Source organism: Nilaparvata lugens, chromosome 5 (genome assembly GCF_014356525.2).
Source record: "Nilaparvata lugens isolate BPH chromosome 5, ASM1435652v1, whole genome shotgun sequence".
NCBI lineage: Eukaryota > Metazoa > Arthropoda > Insecta > Hemiptera > Delphacidae > Nilaparvata > Nilaparvata lugens.
In genome coordinates this window covers 28,763,266-28,785,589 of record NC_052508.1, presented here as the reverse complement: position 1 = coordinate 28,785,589, position 22,324 = coordinate 28,763,266, and the positions used below count along the sequence as shown (strand labels likewise).

General features: G+C 34.1%; 1 protein-coding gene across 1 annotated transcript in view; it reads left to right on the top strand.

Annotated features, from left to right (window-relative positions):
- Positions 1–22,324, top strand: part of LOC111044076 (G-protein coupled receptor GRL101) — a 492,864-nt gene that overhangs the window by 76,992 nt on the left and 393,548 nt on the right. Inside the window, 1 exon segment of the mRNA XM_039428094.1 lies at positions 11,542–11,658. Within this exon segment, the coding sequence (XP_039284028.1) occupies positions 11,550–11,658 (109 nt within the window). The 5' untranslated portion in view covers positions 11,542–11,549.

Genomic DNA, 22,324 nt, shown 5'->3' with positions numbered 1-22,324 from the left:
CGAATTGCAGTTTTCATGATAATTCTTTGCATGACAGATAAAGGGGAAAGTATAGTCTTATATGCACCACCCCAAGCAATAATTCCGTACAGCAATGTTGATTGGATATTCCTAAACAAAACTTTTTAAAGTTTCATACAAGTTTTAATTTATATAACTACATGTGTTAGGCTAGCTTCACACGCATCCGGTTTCATTCGGTTCGGTTCGTTTTCGGTTCGGTTCGGTTCGTTACCGAAAACGAATGAGGCTTTCATACATGTCAGGTTTTAATTCGTACGGCTCTAATTAGGTATTTTCTTCTCAAACACAGCTGTGTTTGGATTTTCACAGTTCATGCTGGTATATTTAAATATAACATCTGATGTTAAATTGTAAGATGTTACTTATTGAATAACAAAATCTTAAATTTAATTAAAAATTGTGAATTATTTGGATAGTTTCTTTTTGATTATGTTAATTTTGGATGTTCAGAGAGATTATTTTTTTAAATTGAAAATTTGTTCCTTGTTTTGACACATGGTATATAAACTTTATCCTCCTCTCCATTGATGAAATCATGTAATACTCGTGGAAAAGTAAAAAAAAAAATAAAATAAAAATTCTCCCTGAGTTTCAATTTATATCTTTCATAATTTTTTAGAAAACTATTCATTGAGAAAAAAATGTTCCTGTGAACTAACAGAAATGAATTGACCATATTATTTTGACTTGGAAAATTTTGAAACAGATAATCACGATATCAGGTTAAAATAAAAACAAAAAAGGCAAGCGTGTGTAAAAGGCTTTGTTTTTTCCTGTTTCCCTAGCAACGAATTCGAATATGATGAAACCTATGCGTGTCGAGGGGGCGTTCAGTGCTATGCGGTTGCTATTCGGTACCGATTCATCGTTTCACACTTATCGGAATTTGCCGAAAACGAAACGAACCGAACCGAACCGAAAGTGTGAAAGTAGCCTCTCGCTAGCAACGAATCGAAATCTGATGGAATTTATCAGAGTCAAATGGGCGTTCGGTTCTATGCGGTTTCTATTCGTTACCGAATTCAAATCGAATTACCGTTTCACACTTACTATTATCGGAATTTGTCGAAAACAAACCGAAAACGAAACGAACCGAATGAGTGTGAAACTAGCCTTAGAATGCCATACTGCTCACTTAAACCGAATTATCTTCTCAGACCTACTAATCTACCAATCACGTACCAAACGTGTATCAGATTCTTGTAATTATTCAGTTGATTCTTAGAAATGTAAGCTTTGAACCATTAATTGAAGATGACTAATTACGTTAGCCACTACAATATACTTACCTTCTTATTCTGATTCTTCAGTTTTCATGATTCCAATGGATATTATCAATAAGTAATTTACTCAGAATGTACAGAGCCAATCAACTTCATTTGGAAATAAAATAATCTTTATTCTCCATTTTAGTCGGAAAATGCTCTCTAGCACCCACAGAGACTATTTTGACATCAAACACTAATAAAAGACAAATAATGTTTGCTGTATACTTTTCACTCCTAATTCCTTTTGAAGTTCCTTCATAACCTAATAACTGTTCTCCAAAAGGCTTTTGCCAAGGTCAATTGCAATTTCATGTTTGTTCTTCCATACTACACCATACAATCTTTTTCTCTTCAATTCCGATAGTTCACATCTTTTACTATTTACCTTTTCTCCCACTCCTCCTCACCCACCACCTTCTGACCTCCTCCACCTCCTACACCTATTTCAACAACTCCTTAAACTTCTCTTACTCCTCTACCTTTTTCATTATCTTGAAAATAAGATACATTTCCTAATATTGATTCTGCTTCTGCTCATCAACGACAGAAATTCTGAACTCTTTAATCAATAGGCCTACACATTAGACTCAGTCATTCTTTATTGGAACATGTGTATTGCATTGAATATGATGGAAAATTCCAATCGTTATGAACTCCCTTATATGTAATGAAAATACAAGGTAATAAGATAAGGTTAGAATTATAAAGATGATCCCCAGTGGTTCGGACTCCACAGAAAACTGTAGATCCACTCATCTTCCATCATCATCCGCCTCATCACTCACTCACAAACCTAGAGATCATGTGGGCATCACCCTCAACAGAACCAATAGAAGAAAATAGGAAATAAAGGGTTGGATGAAAGATATTTGAAAAAATATTATATTTTTCTAGCGTCTTTCAAATAATATTTTCAGAGACTATAATCTTTGCGTTTCATGATTAGCATGTATTCTATTCTTGAATCTTTATATTGTAAGTAGTTCACTCCCATAAAAATTCTGGATTAAAGAGTCTCAGGATTGTACATTATATTATTCCAATTTACTGAGTAATGTAAGACTCTCTACTTCTGAGAGTTGGATTGCTGCAAGAAATTGGACGTTGATCGAGCACAAAAGCCTCTACAAAAGTATTAATAGAGGGCGTGGCGAACTCACGTCATTTCTGACCTCCATAACTGCGTTTCCACTTCACAATGCTTCCCTTCCTACTCATCAAATCGAAAGCTTAGCGATTAATTCAGCTCTCACCACTGGGATGATGAGCTGGCAATAGCAGCACGCTATCTTCTCAATGGAAACCAATGAAGATGATAGTCTCTATTTTTCATCAACATTAAAAAAGCTTAAATTTCTCCACATCCAAATAACGCTTGAGTATCAATTTCACCAGGGAAAATCAGTCCATCGCTGTACATTCTCTTCTTAATTAATTACCGTTCTCTAGTTGTGTCGCTTATTGATTCTATAAGCTTAGTGAACCTCTCACCTAGTTGTGTCGTATTAAAACCCGATATGGGCATCTATTCCAATGAGAGTAGAATTGCTCTACACAGCAAACTTCTGCTATGGGCTATTTTCGACCAGCTAAATAGCTGCTGCTCATGATTTGTGAAGGAATTTCCCAACTTGTTCCAGAGCTATTAATTAGTAGAGAATTCCAGTTCATGGAGAGTTTGCGATAGTTTCACGGAGAGGAGCTATTGAGAATAAATTGGATGTGGAGAATCGAGTGATCCCTGATTCTGGTTCCGCTAACTTTATGCGAAAATGGAGCGTATGTAAACTGTCACAGGTAATGATTGAACGAACATTAGCGAGTCTCACTTTGACTTACTAGAGGCTAAAGTCGTTTTCTGTCTGTATGTACTACAATTACTTTAGAAAGAATTGATAATTCAGCTTCAAATTATGAACATTCTTCAAACCTTTTTACAGGTCAAGTTCGTTGAATAACAAAATTTATTCACTCCTTCGTCATTTTCAAGAATATAAAAATTACATTGAAAGTGCATATGAAACGAATTGGTTTTTTATTTATCATTTAGTCAGCTTGAATTAATTGCACGTTATTTCTATTATTTTCAATCTATTTTAAACGCTGATGCTATTTTTTAGACTCAATGATAAAGTCGTCCATTTTTTGGGTTTGCTTGTTTGTGAGAATGATGGAAAAATCTTAATATTTTTTTTCTTTTCCAAAGATAATTGGACAATAGGTTTCATTGGGAATCCTATTCGAATTTAAAGAACCCTTTGTAATTCAATTTTGTACATCTACAAGTATGCTGTGAAAATACTAACTCGATCGGAAATTAACGTTGAAAGCAATTCCTTGTAACGTTAATTAAAAAGGATGATTCATGAGAGTATGATTCTCATGAATATGCTACTCTATTAAACCATACTAGTATATTTTCATATTTAATTTCCTGAAGAAATATTTACTTACCACTTGGGATCCATATCTTGCGGGTCAACTTTAATTTTCGTCCTCATTCAGAGCTCTGGAGTTTAAAAGAGCTCGCAGCTCGAAAATTATTCAAATTCATAACTCTCTTATCGCTTTTTCACAGGATGGATCCATTTATAAGGTGAATATTCATTCAGTTAACCAGATCTGGATGCTCATTGAGAATTTCAAGAATAATTGTTGAAAGCCAATATTATTAATCACATCAACTAGACTGAAGACTGGTTTTCTCTATTGCAATGATTTTTTTTCATTAAAAAAGTTGTGAATCCTATTGAAATTAATTTTTTCGAAGAACAGAATCTATTTATTCCACAAAATGACGCTGGAATTGATTGCGTTTGAGTCTTTTTCAACTTCCAATCTCAGCTTGTCGTTTATTGATTTGAAGCCAGCCTTTCTTTGCAACTTGGAAAGCAACAGACATAATTAAAAATGACACGATTTCTAAGCGTTTATTTCGATAATAGAGATTTTGTAGTGCTTCAGATGTGCTCCAATGCTTCAATTTTCAATTTTTAGGTTCTGGTTCAGGTTTTCTGGTATACAGAGCTACGAGAGTGATGCTGGCTGGCCAAATTGATTGAGATATTGTACAATTCAATCGCTATTAAACGCTATTGTACTCGAGACAAGAAATTAATTCGAAATAGATTTGCAGATGAGAATGTGAAGCGGAAAAGTACAGTCATTTTTTGCATTAATATACTTTAAATTAATATTCCAATACTAACATCATTAATATTGGAATAATGAATACGATTTTTGTTTATTAGAAACGATTGCCATTTGAAGTATGTAAACTCCTAGTATTTTCTATAGAACAAGCACATTCTATAGTACTTTTAACTTATAAAAAATAGTTTGAAATCTTTTTTTGTAATTAAATATCCAACTAGGAAGAATATCACCAAGAAAAAAAATTAACGACTAGATTTGAGCATGGATTGATATTTTTTATTCTTTTCAACTGTTATATCTCTATAAGATGAATATTTGCTCCGATTTTTAAGAGTTTACTAAAAAAATAGCGTGTAATTTTTTAATCTGCAGCTAATCATTTTTTGACTGCAACTTTTTTGAAGAATGTAAAAGTTAGGATAGCACTCTCATGACTAATTCAAGATGAAGATAAGGGTGAGTGAGCAAGGTAGAATAATAGCCGCGATAGCAGTAAAAAAGTATGGGGGATGTACTTGCTTCGCTTCATAAAATGTATAAATATACTGGAGAAAACTCTTATTTCCCAAGAGAATAAATCCACTCCTTATTGAATGAATTACTACTGAGGAATAAATGCATCTTATATCTCTGTCATAAAACTACTCACATTCACCAATTTTGAAAGTCATTCACATTTGCTATTGTTGATTGTTGTAGGTTGGAGTGCTCCTCAATCCTCATAACATAATATTACTGAATGATGGTCGAGATATTTTATAGTCTCTCTGTCCACTATCCCTCTTGATATGCCATATTTAGTAACTTATTATACAGAATGAAATTCTCACTACATTGAACACAAATTATTTCATCGAATACTTCAACAAATCTGGTTGATGGAATCAAACAGAAATGCTCCCCCAACCGGAATTATCACTTCAAGAGCATGAATGAGAAAGTAGTTTAAAACAGAAAACTCAGATTAATGTAGGGTTGACCTTTATTGGAGATAATTTAAAGATTGTGGTGAGAAATAAGATTTGTCCAAAGAGCTTCAGTAAACGTCACGAAAAAGATATGCTGAATTGCACATTTTCTATAGAAAATAAGAATAGCGTGATTGTAATCTGACTTGAAATTGTAGGAGGACTGTGGGGTGGTATTGTTCGTTTACGGGTAATGACGTCATTTCTTACAAAAATGTGATGAGTGTCGTTTTGTGAAGGGAGCTATCGCTCAAGCCGATACCAGATTCGAAACAGAGCTCAAGTGTCTATTTCCAATAAAGACATTCGACTTAACGTTGAGTCTAAGAACGAGCCCGGTTCCCTAGAGAATAGCTGGGATAAATCGATAATGCAAGGAGTATCATTGGAGTTGCAATATATTTCTAGCTGCAGCTCGCTTGAGAAGTCATCTTGGCGTATGTTTCCAACTGGACTATGTGTTCATAAAGTTCACTTATCATTGAGAAAGTAGCATCATAGAGTAAAGATACAGTTTAATACATAGATAATTTGTCTCTGGTACCATGCTAAAGAAACTTAGAGAACAAGACTAAAGAATAGTTTCAAACTACAAGTTAGTGCAACTTTACTAGAACAACTATACAACAACTAGCAACTATAGTGGGAATTATTGTAACTATTGTTTCAACTTTTTCTTATCAGGTAAGAGCATTAGAGTTTGACAGTGCTTTGCTACGAAAGAAAAAAGAGACAGTCACACACAACTATTTATTTCCTAGATATTATTGGTGCGGTCTGCATCTGTTTCTTTGTTAATGAGGCGATAGGCTTATTCATTTGCAAAGAAACAAAATTCCTCCAAATTCGATTTTTCGATGAAATACATGTATTCACACGGTAATACCACTAGAAGGAGAAGAAGAAGAAGACGAAGAAGAGGAGAAAAAGAAGAAGAAGAAAAAGAAGAAGTTTTACCACAGATATAATCCTTGTCTGTAGTTTCACTCTTGAATAGGAAATTTTTTCATGGATCAGTTATACACTATCAGTCTTGTTTCCGATGAATCTTCCAAAACCATGATCACGTTTATATGTGCTTTGAATTCATGATCAGCGGAAATATGAGGAGTATTATCTGCAAGTCAGCAACATCTGGTCCGGTGTTTCTAAAAAAACCAAAGGAAACTTTTTTAGCGAGGAAGAAATCTACTCGTTTATTATGCCTGCTTTTTATATATTCCAGTGCATTCTTAACCATTCCCATTTCTGCAGAACTGTGACAGGCTGTCTGAAACCAACCAAAACTAGGACCAACTCAGTAGGCTAAATTTAGGCTAAAGCAATGGACAAAGAAAAAATGAACAACCTAATCATTCAAGTTATTGAAGCTGGATTCACATAAAAAGACTCCCACCAGTAGCAACATCATGGTTAATTTACAATCCAAAAGAAAATAATATGTTGACAAGATGTCCGGGTTTTAAATAAATAAGTGGGCGAAACCAGATTATAGATAGTAGAAAATATAATTCAAATGGTTAGCAAATATAAGAATACAAGGGGTATATGGAGTATAGACCTTAAAAAACATTTGGAATGCCTGATGTATAATTATAAGAGAACAAACTTGAAGGTTCAATGTAACATAATTAAATAATATGGAAAACAAAAGTATTTCAATTAATTGAATAATTCCTGTAATACAAATTGAAAAGTAATGGTACCACTTGATACTTGAAAATGAATGGTAAGTTATCTTAACAACAAGTATCAATTAACGTGATGAAGTGATGACCACTCAAATATGAAATGAATTATGTAACCAATAAGAAACATTACATAGTAGGGCTAAATTAAACATAGCGGGCAGAACAAAAAATACAATTAATTAGAATAGAATGGCAATATTCTATGTGCCAATGATAATTCCAAAATAGGTTAAGTAATGCTAATAACAAAAGGATTACATGCCCACAAAATGATTATAATTTGGATAAGATCTAATTAGGTATGGACAACATTTGAATTAACATTTGAAGTCTGATCAAAATAGTCAGAAGAATCAAAACAAATTCAGATTATTGATCATGAATCAATTTAACACATAAGTTGTATGAATTTGTAATTCTGACAGAACACAAATTAAGAAAACGATTCGAATCAAATATAAAAGTTTGAATTGGAATGGTCTGGTCTAACCTAGGATTTGCACTAAATATTGAAATTTGCAGTAAATCTTAGAATTGTAGTAAATCTTGGAATTGTAGTAAATCTTGGAATTGTAGTAAATCTTGGAATTGTAGTAAATCTTGGAATTGTAGTAAATCTTGGAATTGTAGTAAATCTTGAAATTGTAGATTAACAGCTATAGTGGCCTTAAAAAGGCAGAGGCGCTTGGTTGCGCGAGAAATGGCCTTAGCAAAGGCGATGTGCTTGGATGCACAAATGAGGCCTTAAAAGGCAGGAGTGAAACAGTCATTTCAATAATAGATGAAGTGATGAGTGATAGGAAAATTGGTCTACTTATTTATTCAGAATGCCATCCAATAGGCTCCCAATATTAGCATGGGAGTACAAACCCGAAGGAAAGCGAGGCATAGGAAGACCAAGGAAGAAATGGATGCCGGTACAGGCCAATAGAGCCTAATCCTTGTAAGAAGATGATGATGATGATGATGATGATGATGATGATAATAGATGTCTGCAAATCCAAGAACATAGTTAACCTAATATACACTAGACTAAATACTCAACTCTGAAAAGGTCGAAAATGTCGTGACACACGAGAAAACCAGCGCCAGTCAGTTCTGAGGTCAGCCTCGGGAAGAACATCCTCCAGGGACACTAGAGGGGCAGCAGGATGAAATCCACAGGAAGACAAGTAGGAGCCATTCAAATGAGTCAAAGTGAACAATACTCGATGACACGTTGTCCAAGATTGATAAGAATCGTAATCAAATTATTTGTAAACTGGAAGTATGTAATAAAGTTCATAAAAAATGTAGAAACTTCACAATTAAATTGAAGTATGCAATTAATGACACGAGGAGATCGAAGTTTAAGGTTACAAAAGTTTGTAAGCATTTCAGATTGAAGAAAATTGTTTCATCTTCAATTCTACAACGGAGCACAATTCAAAACACAATTGGAGAATAATCACTATGGAATTTGAGACGCATGATGACGGATTAATATGTATTTGATGGATGAAATTAGTAGAGGAAATTGAGCCTGTACAAATTGGTTGCCCTCAACAGGAACAGCACAGCACGACAAGCCAGCCGGAAAAAATTTGGAGTAGTCAAACAAATATATGGATATAAACTACAAAGAAAAAAAACGACATGAGCTAAAATTAATTAAGATAAATTATTAATAAAGAAGGAGACAAATCGCCCAAGAAAAAGTTAATACAAAATAAAAATCTGGTGTGGCGCACTCACACAACTTTCCTTGCCGTTATGAAAATTGATCATCTGACGCTAGTGTACACGCGCATCTCAAGTCTACTTATGAATAAAGATCTGAGCCAGCTGGTGACAGGACAATAACGCTGGAGACAGGACAATAACGCTGGAGTCATACGAGGTCTGCTATCTCTTCATAGTGAATAATTTAATAGAATCAACAGTTGCCAACAGTTTGTAATTTGATAATTACATTTTCTAGAACTTTGAGCTTATTTTCAATTTTAGGTGAAAATGTTACTGGATATAAATTGTAGAGATTTTCATGCTGAATCTTTTCCACTCGAAATTTTTTGTTCAAATTGTATCTGAAGCCTCATAATTGGGAATCTTAAATCAAACTTTGCATAGATGGGGCGGAGCTCCTGAAATTTTTACAGATATGATACTTGTGGCAGTTGATAGAGCTTATCAATGACTATTTTATTTATAAATTTAAACAAAATCGTTGAAGCCGTTTTCGAGAAAATCGCGAAATACCCGGTTTTTGACAACATTTTCTCCATTTTACCCGCCATCTTGAATTGCATTTGATCGAAATTGTTCGTGTCTGATCCTTATAGTGTAAGGACCTTAAGTTCCAAATTTCAAGTCATTCCGTAGAATGGGAGATGAGATATCGTGTACACAGACGCACATACACTCATACACACACACACACACACACACACACACACACACACACACACACACACACACACACACACACACACACACACACACACACACACACACACACACACACACACACACATACAGACCAATACCCAAAAACCACTATTTTGGACTCAGGGGACCTTGAAACGTATAGAAATTTATAAATTGGGGCACCTTAATTTTTTTCGGAAAGCAATACTTTCCTTACCTATCGGTAATAGGGCAAGGAAAGTAAAAACTGTGGCAGGCGTTCATTGAGAGCGCGAAATTTGAAAGATAAATATACAACAGCTGGGAAATGGGAGTAGATCGATGTAAAATAGCATCATTGATAATAGGAAATATGGAATTGAATCGATGCGGTGAATTGAGCTTTAACAAAAATGTTGTTGAAACAGAAGAAAAGTTATTGAATTGTTCATGTCTCAAAATTCCTTTCAATGACTATTGTAGACATTTACGCTCTTGAGAAAACTAATATTATTGTACACTTGTATAGGAGATATCTATTTGGGAATATAAAATCGGCCAAACTGACTATTTCCAATATTGAAAACGGTTCAGCTAATATAGAAGCTTTTTGCCGAGGATGATGCTCACACAATCTCCAGGCTTGTGAGTGGGCTCACTGATGATGATGAGAGATGAGTGGGCATTTTGTGGGTTCTATTCAGAGGAGAAAACACGTGTTGTGTATAATAAGCCCAAGTGGAGAAGCGATTTGGTTTCGAGATCACGCTGATAAGCTATCGATAAAATAACTTTGACTCAATATTCTATTAATATCCTAATATTGAGAGTTACAAATTTCAATATTTGACTTTCATCCGCATATAGTTCATCATGTTTTCATACTAATCATCGACACCAATCAATCCTATAATGAAAGCTGCAGAACTGTGACAGGCTGTCTGAAACCAACCAAAACTAGGACCAACTCAGTAGGATGGTCCTCCATCAATCCGAAGAGTGACAGCAGGTAGGGCTGATCGAACTTGACAGGCAAAAGACAGACAATAGACACCCAATGTTCGGCCACACCCCTGCAAATAATCGGCTGAAGTCCCGACGCAGCTTTCTGACGGAAACTCAGGAGTTGGGCTCCTCAGCACCAGAGGAAAGAATGACATTATGACATGAGAGTACAGACGCTACTGACTTGGTGTTGAGGGAGCAACGTCCAACTGGAGCAGAGCTGTCTCATGGCAAATGGGAAACTCTGAACCGCCTTAGAGCAGAGTGTACCTGCACGAAAGAAAATCGCACTCCACAAAATGGCGAAATCCACTCAGATGATCACCTCCTAAAAAGCTATCTTGCACCAGCATGCACTCGACATGACCTCTTGGTATTTTCAACGACAAACTGCTTGAACAGTGGATTTTTATTTTAATTTAAACATTTAAATAATTATCTCCTGACACGCACGAACATATAATAGTGAAGAATATAATAGTGAAGAAAATAGATCCAACAATCAAAACATTGTTTTTGATTTGAAAAGTCCGATGCCCCTATCACTGAATTTCTGCTCTGTTAAGTAGATCTTTGCAGTATTCTCATTACACAGATGCAAATATACATTGATGTAGCGTAGTCTCTTATGTATTGAGTAAGGTACTTAACTAATCAGTGGTGGCACCGGTGTCATAGATAATAGCACTATTGTGAGCTTGGTGATGAGGATTTGGGAATTAATACTCTGTTCATTCACATACAGCATGCTTGAGAAGTGTAGCACAAACAGCAATAGGGATGTTTACACTGTTGTGCACTGAATGATGTTGATTTGTCTATCCAAACACTCAACTTTGTTTGTTGATCATTGATGTATGTTTGGAAAGTATGCACAAACACCAATAAAAGTGGTGTTGATTTGTGTACTTGTGCTTATTGTTCTAATATGAATTTGATATTTCTGCTAAAAAGTATGAATTACTAAAATGTCAAACTTTTATAATTATTGATTTCCTACTTTCTTGATAATATATTGTTTTGAATCTTCTTCTGCGTTTTCAGACTTGAAAATGAGTAAGGTGATGTTAATGGTGATATGCACCTGCATTCTCCATCTCCGCGATGCTGGAGTGATTGGCTCGTCAGCCGTGGCATCAAAAGTGGTCACACAAGAGACAGGTAAGCCATCAGACCGTTTCCACTCCAGTTATAAGTACAATTGCATGAGCGCAATAAATCGACAACACACGAGCTGTATTCAAGTGAAGATTGAAATTAAATTGGACATTGGGAATGACCTCAGCGAATGCACAGGATGAGACAAAAATCATAAAATATCGCAATCCATTAATTGATTGATGTCTTTGAAATTTTAGATATTGTTATGAGTGTTTTGAGGTTACTTCCAGTTCAAATTAAGAAGGATCTCTTTGTAGAGGTGCGAATAAGGAATCCCAAATAGTCCTCCCATCGAGTGGCACTTCAAATAATCTCTCTTTATGAAGAAAACGAAGGACTAATATGGGTTGATGATCTCTCATTATAACAAGGAAAGTAGAATCCAAGAAGATTCATGAACAAAATTGGCAGCTGGTAAAGTTTTCTGTTTTCATTAGTATTCTTGAATTTTAATATTCAATATCGAAGATGAGACTGGGCTTTGAGAATACTAATGAAAACAGAACACTTTACCAGCTGCCAATTTTGTTCATGAATCACTGAAACTGAATCTTCTTGGATTCTACTTTCCTTGTCATAATGAGAGATCATTAACCTATTTTATTCCTCTGTTTTCGTCACTGAGTTTGAGTTCCTCATAATATAATTTTAAACTATACTGAAATGATGAATCCAGGCTTGCTACACTCTAAATCCAAAGCACGGTTTTTAGTGATTGACAACCGCAATGCTCGTCACGGATTAAAATTAAAATCTTCGTGAATTTCCATAAATTATCCACGATTAAAGGGAAAAGATGCAAGAGGTTCAGAAGCGATAAGGGACAAGAATTACTCATGAGTACGATCAAGGAGTTGTTTAATAATGGAGTACAGTATAATAATGTTTATGTTTGAGATCACTTTGTAAATTGCTTGTGCTCTAATTACCTATTCATCGATCATCGTTCATCATTTTCTAGCCTTCTTTAATTTCTTTTTCACCATCGATCATCGGAGTGTTTTAGCTCAATTTCAAGAAGTTGGACATGAGTGATAAACGCTTCTCAGCCTTGACATACTGAATAATCACCAACCTCACTGTTTACTCATTCAGTTGGAATACTCGCTCCATATTATGCAGAGAATTATCAGAGTTTTGACCATAAAATATTATGAAAGTTACGAAATTTGTTTTGGATACCAGAGCCCGATTGCTCGAGCATCGAACAGTCCACGCGAAATAATAATTATGCGCGAGACCAGCGTATTAGACAATCAGAGGAAAGTTTGGCGGTTTTATGAGTAATGGGTAGTTTTAAACACCAGTGGAGAAGAGTTTCCAACGATGTATACGGTTGTAGGTTGATTAATGGTTCCACAACACGCATTCAGGTGCGCTGGAGGTGGAATATATTATTAAATTTATTATTGTTTGAAGAGAAACTATTCAAAATAGCTAGAGTCGATTTTATACTTTGACAAGTAGCAATTCTGGATAATTTCTGAGTACCTCGAATATATGTCAATATCTCTTGTTAAAATTAATTTATAAATTTAACAATTGAAATCTTTCACTATAAGAATAGATATACCATCTCATGGTTTCCTTTTCTTATTTTGAACAAATCTTCAATCAATTTCAATTGTACAGTTTTATTGCAATTTTATATTATCCAATTTATCATAGTGGAAAGGAAATTTGCTAAAATCCAATTCCTCGCCTATTACCATCTATGAATCTATCTACTGTAATTACTTACTTCAAACTCTTCCTACTAATTCCACAATTTGTTGGAATTGTCATAGATAAAAACTAAAACCATAGTATAGAGAAAAGGTAGAGTAGGAAGATATCTCATTGTATAGTTTATAATTTAAGTCCCAAATTTCAAGCCGATTTTATTTAACTCAAACCTGTCACTGTCAACTACTGTCTGTTACTACTGTCTGTTACTACTGTGTTGTTGGTTTGAGAATGTAAGAACGGTACAGTATGAGAGACTACCAGCGTCATAATTTTAAGAAAAATAACTAGTACTAAATACTAGGAGTATCGGCTTGAGTTAACAGTGGAATTTGGAACATAAATGCCCTATACCAAGGAATATCTACTTATGCTACCTCTTCTTCATGTTGAAACGTTCTTTTTCTTTTTTGAAGCTTATATATTTCATCTATACTGCTTTCTCAATCTATCACGCAACATATTATCTTCAATTTCTGTAATTTCTCCCTTTATTTTCATCTCATTGTAATGGGTGGAGATATAACTAACACTACCCTAAACCTGACACCATTGTAATGGGTGGAGGTATCTATAACATTACCCCACACATGCCTTACATCATTATTTTGTAACGGTTGGAGGCCAGGTGACTTTATGATAGAACCCCACTTTGTAAGGAGTAAAAAAATATGATAATTGCTTTAAAAATCTCCACTCAACTGTTTAAATTATTTGAATCCACGGTTGGGAGCTTTGGATGGATTCGTTCATGCAAATGACAAGATCTTCACTATTAACAACACCTGTTTTAGCAACTAAGTAACTTATCACGAGCCAGGAACTTAATATAAAAGATTTTGAAGAATTGCTCCTGACAATAATGTATTAGTTGCATTCAAACAATTTAATAATTATGAATATTCAAATAAGAATTTGCTAACTCACTCTATGATAAATTTGGGGCCTCGGTCAATTTATGTGGTCAATCTATTTGAGCATAATAAAATAATTGTGGTACTCACCATGGAATCGAACATTTAACAAATGAATCGGCACTCATAATCACTCACGTTTGCAACTACGGTACCTACTATTTTTCATACTACATGCTTTTAATTTATAAAAATAGGGATATTTCCCATCTAAATAGGCCAATGCCTAATTTAGAGGCCGAGACTTGCTCTATCACTACATCTTCTCGCGGTGACGACTCGATTAGAACTGCCGATCTTCCACTCAAATTTTCCAATTTTCAAGAAAACACGTGCGCCCGGCCTAATTTCAGGTTAAAACGTCGTGGGGTCGCACGGTTCAAATACATTTCTAAATACATTGCATTAAGTACATTACGAAATCCAAGTCAGTACTATGTAAATGCTAGAAGACTGCAATAATTAAGCTTTTGCAGTCACTGGAGAACTCATATTACAAATTTCTATTCCATTGTTCTAAATCTTGAATTGAACTTCACTCAGCAATATTCTCAAGAACGGAATAATGATTTCCATCTTCATGAAACGTTCAACTACAGAATAATTTAAATTTAATTTTCCGATTCCAAAACTCCTTTCTTAACATAAACTAAAACTCTTCACATCAAAAATATTTCACGTCTCACATTAATTTGAGGTCATGTTATCACAATAACATTTTAAACATTATGTTCCTGATCCTGTTGCTAAGGAATTATTCATTTTCAAACAGACTGTTCTCTCGATACTTCTTATCAATCCTCGAAACTACTGATTTCTATGGCATTTGGATGTTTGTCATTTTTGCAGACAAACCCTACACACATGACACCATTGTAATGGGTGGAGATATTACTAACACTACCTTAAACCTGACACCACTGTTATGGGTGGAGGTATCTATAACATTACCCCACACATGCCTTACATCATTTGTAACGGTTGGAGGCCAGGGGACTTTATGATAGAACCCCACTTTGTAAGGAGTAAAAAAATATGATAATTGCTTTGAAAATCTCCACTCAACTGTTTAAATTATTTGAATCCACGGTTGGAAGCTTTGGATGGATTCGTTCATGCAAATGCCAAGATCTTCACTATCAACAATACCTGTTTCAGCAACTAAGTAACTTATCACGAGCCAGGAACGTAAAATAAAAGATTTTATCAATTTATGTGGTCAATCTATTTGAGCATAATAAAATAATTGTGGCACTCACCATGGAATCGAACATTTAACAAATAAATCGGCACTCATAATCACTCACGTTTGCATTTTAACTACGATACCTACTATTGTTCATACTACATGCTTTTAATTCATAAAAATAGGGATATTTTCCATCTAAATAGGCCAATGCCTAATTTAGAGGCCGAGACTTGTTCTATGACTACATCTTCTCGCGGTGACGACTCGATTAGAACTGCCGCTCTTCCACTCAAATTTTCCAATTTTCAAGAAAACACGTGGAGCGCCCGGCCTAATTCCAGGTTAAAACGTCGTGGGGTCGCACGGTTCAAATACATTTCTAAATACGTTGCATCAATTCCATTACGAAATCCAAGTCAGTACTATGTAAATGCTAGAAGACTGCAATAATATGGATGGATAAGAAGCAACTTAGCAAATCTTTTATGGCAACACAAAATTTAGGTGCTTACTTTGTGCATGAATAAATTCTTTAACAATCAAAAACAAGGTTCACTAGAGTTCATATTGAGAAAATTTAGTTCAATTTTGATCATTTCAACAACCTGAAAGAAAGGCACAAATAACTACAAACCTCTCAATATTCCCCATATTACATCATGAATGATACATTTTCGTACAATACGTTATAATCCAATTTATAGATTTGAATATTGAGATTCAGTTGTATTTTTCAAGTACCAGGTGGAAAGAATAGAAAACCGCATTCACTCAGTGGTTTCCCTGCCGTCTATAAATTTAATTTGAACCTTCGTTTTTTTCTAATTTCGCAAAACCAATGTTAGCCAGTGTGATAATAAAATTGAGGTAATTTTTATGCGGTTTGTGCAAACAAATTTTATTGTTTTTGCAGGTTCCATTTGTTTAAAACAAACAATAGGGCCAAGAGTGAAAAAATGTAATTCGCATGATTTTAACGATGCAAAAGCCATGATTGAAATACCACCGCGGTTATGCTTTTCATGTAAACGATTTATGATGTTAGCTGGTCCATGTTACCAGGGATATACCCTGCTCTCAGTAAGCTGATCATATCTCAATCAGTATGAAATAGTTGCTATGAGCTAATTAAATGATATTATTCACTTAATTAAAGCTAGTCCATCTTCGGATTAAATAAACTATAGGATTAGTATGATGGTTTGAAATTAAGAATTTCTAAATCTTTTCAAAACTTGTATAATTATGAGGGTTTTTGAAATTTGCTTTGTTCCACAACTTAATCAAAATACCAAGTAGAGGCTCCTGCTGCACGGGATGAGTCTTGTTGTCAAGTACATTGGAACATTGGAATTCTCAAACCTCAACCATATATCATTTCTTACCATGAGCTTCAGTTCTAGTTTTCAACTTTGATAACAAACAACTAGAGTTCACTTAAAAAGAAGTGTGAATAATTTTTTTTGCATTTTATGATAAATTTGGAAATAATAGTTAAGTAGGTTAATTTCCGAAAAAATGCAATTTATTTATATTTGCAGTAAATTTCATATATTGTATTTTTGAATATTATGTACATTTTATTGATAAGATTGCTTATTTGTACATTAATGGAAATAAAATTCATTTGTATTGTCTTGTATTGTATTTCTGACAATATTCCAAAAAATGGAGCTTTTCCATAAATCTTTATCCAACAAGCTACTTGAAGGTCAAATTTGTATCCTACGAGTTGCATAACTGTCCAAATAGGAGCATGTCTGTTTACCACGGACTTCGTTCAGAATGATAGAACAACGTAGCTGAATCGAGTCAAATTTATAACGATATCCTTGTTTACAAAATTCTCCAACTTTCGGAAGTGTTGAATGGCACCGGGAAGTTGGTCCTGCTGAATCCTATTTCGCATGATCTCTCATGCAACCTTCGTTTTGGAAACTATCCAAAACACTTTCTGATCACACACGCACTTTACTTGGAAAGGATTGATAATTTTTCAAAATTCCATCGCCATATTTCACACTTCATCCTCGATCCTTGGCATCATACAGAAGAACGTATTGTGCTCTCATGATCGAAAAACTGTATTGATTGTTAGATCAACGAAAAAGACTTTAAGCCACTTTGTGGCTTATAATAGCTGTAATCGAATTGCAATCGAATAACTCCAAACTACATCGAAACTAAAATTAATGAATTAAATGCATGTTTTACATTTCTTCCCCCATTAACTAAAACTCGTTATCATTATGATTCCCTAGATTGAGAAAAAAATAAATGAGATCAGAAGAAAAGAGATACAAGAATGTTATAGGAATTCAATTCATTAAATTAATTAGTTGAATTATAATAGTTATACAATAGATTGTATTACTAGTTCTTCGTATCCAGTTCTTAGTTTTCCAACTACTGACTACTTTACAGGTTACGAAACATGATAAAACAGAAATAAAAAAAATATAATACGGAAATTGGTACAGATATTAGAACAAAGATAACGTTAGTTTGCTAAATATACTATTGAATAAGTATATTAATTTTGATCAATATGAAGTAGGCCTAGTATATATAATTAATTATATAATAGTAAAAGTGTATACATTTTGATCTTCTCACTTCAATGCCAATCTGACTCAATTAAGATTTTCAAATTCATTCCGTGAAAAAACTACAAACTATTTCATCCAATCTATTTACAACACACGAAAATGCTTTAGTTTTAAAAACTCATTGCCTAAATCAATTGTATCCATCAACTAATTTACCATGATTCACTTAGTAGAAGAGACGTAGGAATTGTGATATTGATATGGCAGGATATCTGTTCTGAATCCAGTTGCCAAACAATGAGCAGATGATATTGGATGGAATAAAACAAATTGTCCAATCGAATGACAACAATCGTTCTTTGTAATTTGTTTCAGTCCATTTGAATGAATCGAATGTGTAACAGTGCTAGCTGCTCTCTTTCATGGAAAAGGGATTTCATGAGGCTAATTTCATTTTGCAATTGAAACGAGAATGGCGCCGGAATCAGAAAACATTTGTGAAAGTGAGATGGGAAGAGAGTTTAGAGTGAGAGCAGAGAGAAGAGAGAAGGAATGAGATCGAGTGCGGTGGAGTGGAGGAATTAAATGTATGCTTCTCAATCAAAATTCTCGCTTGCTATTCCAAACACGTCCGACTACCAAAAACATTTTCAATTAGAAGGGTGTTGTTATTTTATTCGAGATGGATTCCGTTCTGATGCGTTTCCTAGAATACTGTCTGTGTAAAGCTTGTGATCTCTACATAAATTTACATTCATAAAAGAATACTACAAAATATCAATCACACGATTATTATTTTTGAATTCATTGATAACATTTTCAATCATTAAGGTTTTTAAGATGACCAGTACTTCACCAATGTACATCTTGACTGAATCAGATGGGAAATATAATATTATTTTCATGTTGTTCTGAGAGCTCGACAAGAAATTAAAATTCAATATTTTTGTTTACTGGATTTTTTGAAAAGATTTCTAGGTTTTGCGTCCAGAAAATATCCTCTCCCTACATTTCAAGCACTGTTTTTTGTGCTCTAATTTTTGCCGAATTGGGTTAACAATTTTATGAACTTCATGAAAGTTGCTCAGTCAGGAATTTGTGTACTACGTGGTAAAGTAGGTACCGAGTTTACATCCATTATTGCCCCGCCTCCTGTTATTAAGGGTTATTGAATGAGCTGGTCCAGTGTTGAGATTGGCGTGAGAAATTGCTTTCACTGCGAAAAAACCTGTTGCATATTCATGTCGAATCTATTTTCAGTAGAGTATTTGGTTTGTAAATTGCATGAGAAGGGAGGAATGCTTATGCAAAAGCAAGTCTGGCAGCAGACTATCAGAATTCGCTATCAAAGTGAAGCCGGAATCTCCATTTTACGATGAGATTGAGATTCTTGATACAAAGCAGCACCCCATGCACTCTGCAAAGTGGAGTCGTAAGCATGTTAGTTCATAGTCACCCTGCATCTGGGAGCAATTCTCAGATTTACAGCAACGGAGTTTGCCATCTACGCGGAATATCCATGGTTCAAAAAGTATTCTACTCTTTCAACACTTTTTCAACACTATTTTTTCAGCAACTCTAACGCCCATTTCAGTAACTAGACTCTATTGAATGTTACTTTCATGCATTGGATTAACATGGATATTATTGTCTCATTTTCTAAAGTGATTCAAAATTCAGCAGCGATTACCAATAAATCATTCCCTGATCAAGTCCCATCTTAATTTCAACGATGCGATGAAAATATCCACGTTTGAGAAAGCTTGAATCTCATTGTTTTTGTCATTTAATCTTCAGTCAGGTCAATGTAGATATGGAATAGGGCGTGGACTCGCAAAATGTATTGTAGTTATGATTATTTAATATGCTTCTGTGATACATAAAAGATGGTCGAAATCAATTTTTGCATGGAAAATGTCCTCTTGAATAAACAGGTTGCCTCATGAACCTATAATTTCCAGTTCATTTTCCAGTTGTCTACAATTTACACTAAAGCCAGCAATCGGACAGTAATGATCTTGACCTCATTTTTCGCAAGATAATAAAATGAGACCAAATAGAATTTCATCTTCATCTCCATCTAAAACTTCATCTTCTATAATTAGTAGTAGATTGAAATTTTTCAGAAACAAGTCAAATTTTAGGAAAAATTCAAAATTTTAAGAGTTATAGCTTTTAAAATGTGAATGAAAGATTCCTCTGGTTTTCATTCTGTGATTGAATGAAATAACTCATTGCCTTCGAGTGAAGTTGAGAAGAAATTACAGAAATGTTTCTATCCTATTTGAATTTAATAAATCCATTTCATTAAATGGATCTGTTAATAATGATTCTTAATAATAATATTGATAATAACTCTTTCTCATAATAAAATGATATGATTATTTTCAACATGATGAGTTTCTTATATCTAAATGGATCTAGACTAGTTATTCTATTGTAATATGTATAGGAAGTCTCTCCACACAAATGGAATGGCTTAATCCAACTTGGGATAAGTTGAATGAATAAACGGTCTTCTTGGATTCCAATCGTATTATATTGAGAGATCGGTGAATGCTTCGGAAAATTATTGTTTAGATCTTAATTGATCTTGGAAAGATCACGCAATTGATGTAGAAATACATGGTAGATGACTTTGTCGAGATATCGTCAAGAGAATGTTCTGTATTAGACAAGTAGTTTCGACACAATAGGACACACCATGTAATTTTCCGTTCACTAGCAGCGAGTTTGAATTAGAAGACAAGCTTTGTTCAGAGACAATGTGACAAGCTGGAGAATGCAGCCTGGAACTCTGTTGGCAAGGATGCCTTTCTTCTCCCCTATTTGCTTCCATTAATGTTTCCAATCAAAACACTGCCGACTGTCATCTGATGTTTCCAGAAGTTCATCCAATACTCACAGTGTTGTGGTCGAGGTGATGTTATGGTAGGTATTCATATAGAATAAATCAACTCAATATTGCCATATCTATTCATTTATCAAGAAATTGAGAGACAGGTTGTGGTTGCTATATCATTATCAATCTCTAGAATACTAAAAGCTCAAACTTCGAGCAGCAGAATATTTTCTATTACGATATACTTGTCTGGTATTCTAGTGGTCAATTGCATTGTTTGTAAATACTAACTTGTCTAGTCATCCATATTTGGGACTGCTTATTTTCAAAATTCCAGTCGTGAAATTATGCTCTCACTATAGAACTCTCTGAATCTGAATGAAATTTATTGTCAAATTTTCTAAAAGCATGAAGACTGAGTATAATTCATAGAAAGCTGATATAAATCCTTTGTTATCTCATATGAGTTCTGACATGATTATTCTGATTCTCGTTTCTACTCTCTTTGGTGAATTATGGATACAATGGACATACATGTGTGTGCTCATGTTGGTGCGGCAGTCCATTTGCGGATGGACGGAACTAGGCCTACAATTTCTAAAACGGATGGATGCTTCATTTAGGAGGCCATTGATATGCCGCTCTTTATCCATGAGGACTTTATGGCTGAAACCATCTGTTTGTTACGTGTTAACTGATGGATCTATCACCATCGAGGTCTCTGTGCTCATATTTCAAATTTGTAATTGAGCTTTTTATTTATTTATTTATTCATGGAGACAACAGTTAAACCCCATTTCTCTTCCTTCACATAATAATACAATAATTTTCAACATGATACAATTTGAAAAAAAAAAATTATAAACTTACCTAATAATAAAATTTTAAAAATGAAATAATATGAAAAATGCACATTAATACCTTGGTAAAGTATAATCATTACTGGTACATAGTGTGATAAATTTTTTAAATAGACCTCATGAGAAGAGAGAAAAATTGTGATTACCTTTTAAAATGAAAGAATTTGCTAAAGGAATGGTTAGCGACCGAGCGATAAAGCTTACTTATCAGTAACTGTATATTAGATAAGAGTACCGTTCTGTACTGCATATTTTCTAGAAAATTATTTAATAAAATTATAATTATTCTGCAAATTGAGCACGAACCATTTATGAATTGCTCATTGAATTTTGAGGTTACACTTTGTTTACTACCGATCAGATGTTTTAAAGCAGCTCAAACACAGCTGACTGATTCAACGTATTGTAAAATGTCATGCCAGATTCATGCAAGCTATAATATTATTTCTAAAAAAGTAAAAACTATCAATAAAGGACCAAGAATTTCGAATAAAAAATAAAATGTATGTATTATTGTTGAAATTATTTATTACTTAAAAAATTATATTATAATGTCAAGTATTATTGTAACTAACTAGGTCATAACA